At 37.6% G+C, this 2,785-nt stretch overlaps 1 protein-coding gene across 1 annotated transcript in view; it reads right to left on the bottom strand.

Moving 5' to 3' along the window:
* The window catches only part of TRRAP (transformation/transcription domain-associated protein), a 101,664-nt gene extending 99,455 nt beyond the window's left edge, over window positions 1–2,209 (bottom strand). The window contains 2 exon segments of the mRNA XM_009320003.1: window positions 1,704–1,753; window positions 2,104–2,209. Coding sequence (XP_009318278.1) covers window positions 1,704–1,753; window positions 2,104–2,203 — 150 coding nt within the window. The 5' untranslated portion in view covers window positions 2,204–2,209.
* Window positions 2,210–2,785: the final 576 nt, after the last annotated feature.

Raw genomic sequence — 2,785 nt, 5'->3', positions numbered from 1 at the left:
GGGGGGGGGGAGAAATCACTTAAAGTGAAAAATAAAACCTGCCAAACTTTATAGCTATTGGAAGCTGAAGTAGGCGATAGAGAAGAGTTAATGAGACTATGGAAACAGAAGATGAAAAGAAACCATCTAGCGTAAGAACATGCAACAATACTGTCCACAACCTCCAAAGGAAAAAAGGAAACCAAAACTATATTAGTGATTCCTCTTACTCCCTCAAGTATTTTCCAACAAATAGAACTGTACTTCAGCGTAAGTCAATTCATCATCTCTTTATATAGGATCACTTTACAGAACCAAGTGAGTTCCAAGAGTAGAAAGCTACTCCATGTCGAACATTATCAAAACAAACATTGAACAAGTTCTTCCCTACTGAAGACAAGAGCAAAGAGAATCAACTAAGCCTTCAGATTCTAAACAGATCACTAGACTAAGCTGTTAAAACTATTCTTTTACTCGGATAACAAATTGTTTCGGAGATAGCAAGTCAGCTTAAAACAGATAGAAAACTCCACAAAGATATTTTTATATAGTCACTTATGGTAATATGAAGCTCTGCTCACCCCATGCACGTATAGATGCAGAACTGTCACAGACATCTACTTATTTGCTTATACACAGTAAGCACGGATTACGCCTTTTAACTTTTTGTTTGTTTGTTTAATATATATAATACAGTTACACTAACTCTAAATTTATTATTCCAGTATGTTAACCTGAACTAAACAAAAAAATTCACTGGACAGGAAATTCCACCAATAACTCAGAAACAACTAAAATTGGCACAGCTTTCAACATCCAGCACCTGATGGACGTAACTTTGAATAAAGCTTACTTAAAAACATCCAAAGACATTAAACAGCAATAGAATGTATATTTATGTTTCCCTATCATGGACTAAGAGGGATCACTTCAAATAAACAGGTAAGGACAAACTATGTTATAGTAGTAGCACTTTTTTTTTTTTTTTTAATCGCAACATGAATAAAAAACTATATGACTAAAAAAACAGACACAGAATTACAGTGATTCTAAGATCTTGAACTTACTCTACAAAACAAAAAGTTCTCAATAATTTCAGAACAGACACACACTAAGTATTCAACTAAAGTGTAATTTCTGCTAACACAGGGTTGGTTTAACTTGCGTCTCACTTTTTCTGATGCTAATTTAAACTTGATGGTCCATCACCATGCAAAAGGTGTCACTGGAGCCATCTCCACTCCTGAGGTCAGATTCTGCATCTGACAAGTCCTCCCTCACTTCTATACAACCGAACTACTCAGAGGAATCGGAGGAGCCTCTGCTTCGTGAGGGCATTATACGCATTTGAACTAAATAAAACAAAGCTTTAAATACACAGAGATTTCACATCATTCAACAAAACGGAAGAAAAATCTATTACTTCACCTTTATTTAAATGCTTACTGAATAAAGATTAGAGAATGAAAGAGCTCTCTAAGTCCAAATGTTGTAATTCTTCAATAACCTAGCTAATTCCTAAATACAAACCTAAAATCAATGACTTATAACAATATAAATCATAAGTCACAAGATACCAATATTAATATTTTAACCACATAACATCAGAAATCAACATACATTAAGCACAAGAAAGACTGCCATTGCAGAAGGTTAGGGTTTTTTGGTGGGGTTTTGTTGTTTGAGGTTGGTTGGGGGGGTTTTTTGGGTTTTTTTTAATTTACCTCAAAATTCTCACTGACTTCTTGCATCATTTTCAATTTGGTTTCATCAGCTGAAAATAGAAATTCAAGCAAAAAAATTAAATGTAAAACTAAATCACGAAGGAAAACACCAGGCTCATTGATCAAAGAAGCAATCAGATCTTATCAGTTTAGCTATCACCGCCCGATTATAAGGCACACAAGTCTCACAAACAACCGTCACACAACTGCACACGCACACAGCTCGCTCACTTCGGCTCATGCAAGTATTACTCATCACTTTGCTTCTTCAAAAATCAAAACTCAAACCAAATTCAAAGTGAATTCAACACACATTTATCAACCGTCTAAACAATACTGCAACGTTTGTGAAACAAACTATTGAAGAACTGTAACTTTCAACAGAAAAAAAGTATCTTACGTGTATTGACATCTGTAAGAGCAGCCACAAACTGAAGGTATTTTTTCATCAAAGTGGTTTGGTCCACCACCGTAGGCCCTTGTGCTGAAACAAATGCCATCTTGGAAAAGGAAGGATCAGCTTTCAGTACATAAAATCAAGACCAACACACCTACAAAAAAAAGAAAAAATATGTATTAGTTTACGTGGCTGGTTAACAGCAGCTATCACATCACCTACATCCATCCTTTTGACGTATTGAAGAGAACACATCTTTTCCAAAAACCACAACTGTCACATTTAGTTAGGTTTACAAATATAATGCCTAGCATGTACAGCACTCAGGATCACAGGAACACACTTCTAGATACAAGTGGTTACGGGGCTCTTCACACCACAGCGTAAACACTCACACGTTTTGCTTGGTTTTGTTTCTCCCAGAAGCAGCAGCAGGCTCAGGGATGCTCCCGGCGCCGCACACCTGTTACCTTGTCTTCCGACCCCGCCGGATCCCAAACTTACAGCTACCCTTGGACACACCCCGGCAGGACTCACTCCCTGAAGTGCCAGAAGTTGTCCTGCCGCCACGAGCTGCCTTTCTCGCTTGTAAAGAAACCTGAAATCAAATTCAGCTTGAAAGACGGACGACCTCTCTCCTCACCTCGACACTTTCCTGTCAGCTCTCCTACACAGCCCGCTTCAG

The sequence above is a fragment of the Pygoscelis adeliae genome, unplaced genomic scaffold (assembly GCF_000699105.1).
Source record: "Pygoscelis adeliae isolate BGI_AS28 unplaced genomic scaffold, ASM69910v1 Scaffold242, whole genome shotgun sequence".
Taxonomy (NCBI): domain Eukaryota; kingdom Metazoa; phylum Chordata; class Aves; order Sphenisciformes; family Spheniscidae; genus Pygoscelis; species Pygoscelis adeliae.
The sequence above is the reverse complement of the archived record's forward strand: the minus strand, read 5'-3'. Positions and strand labels throughout refer to the sequence as shown.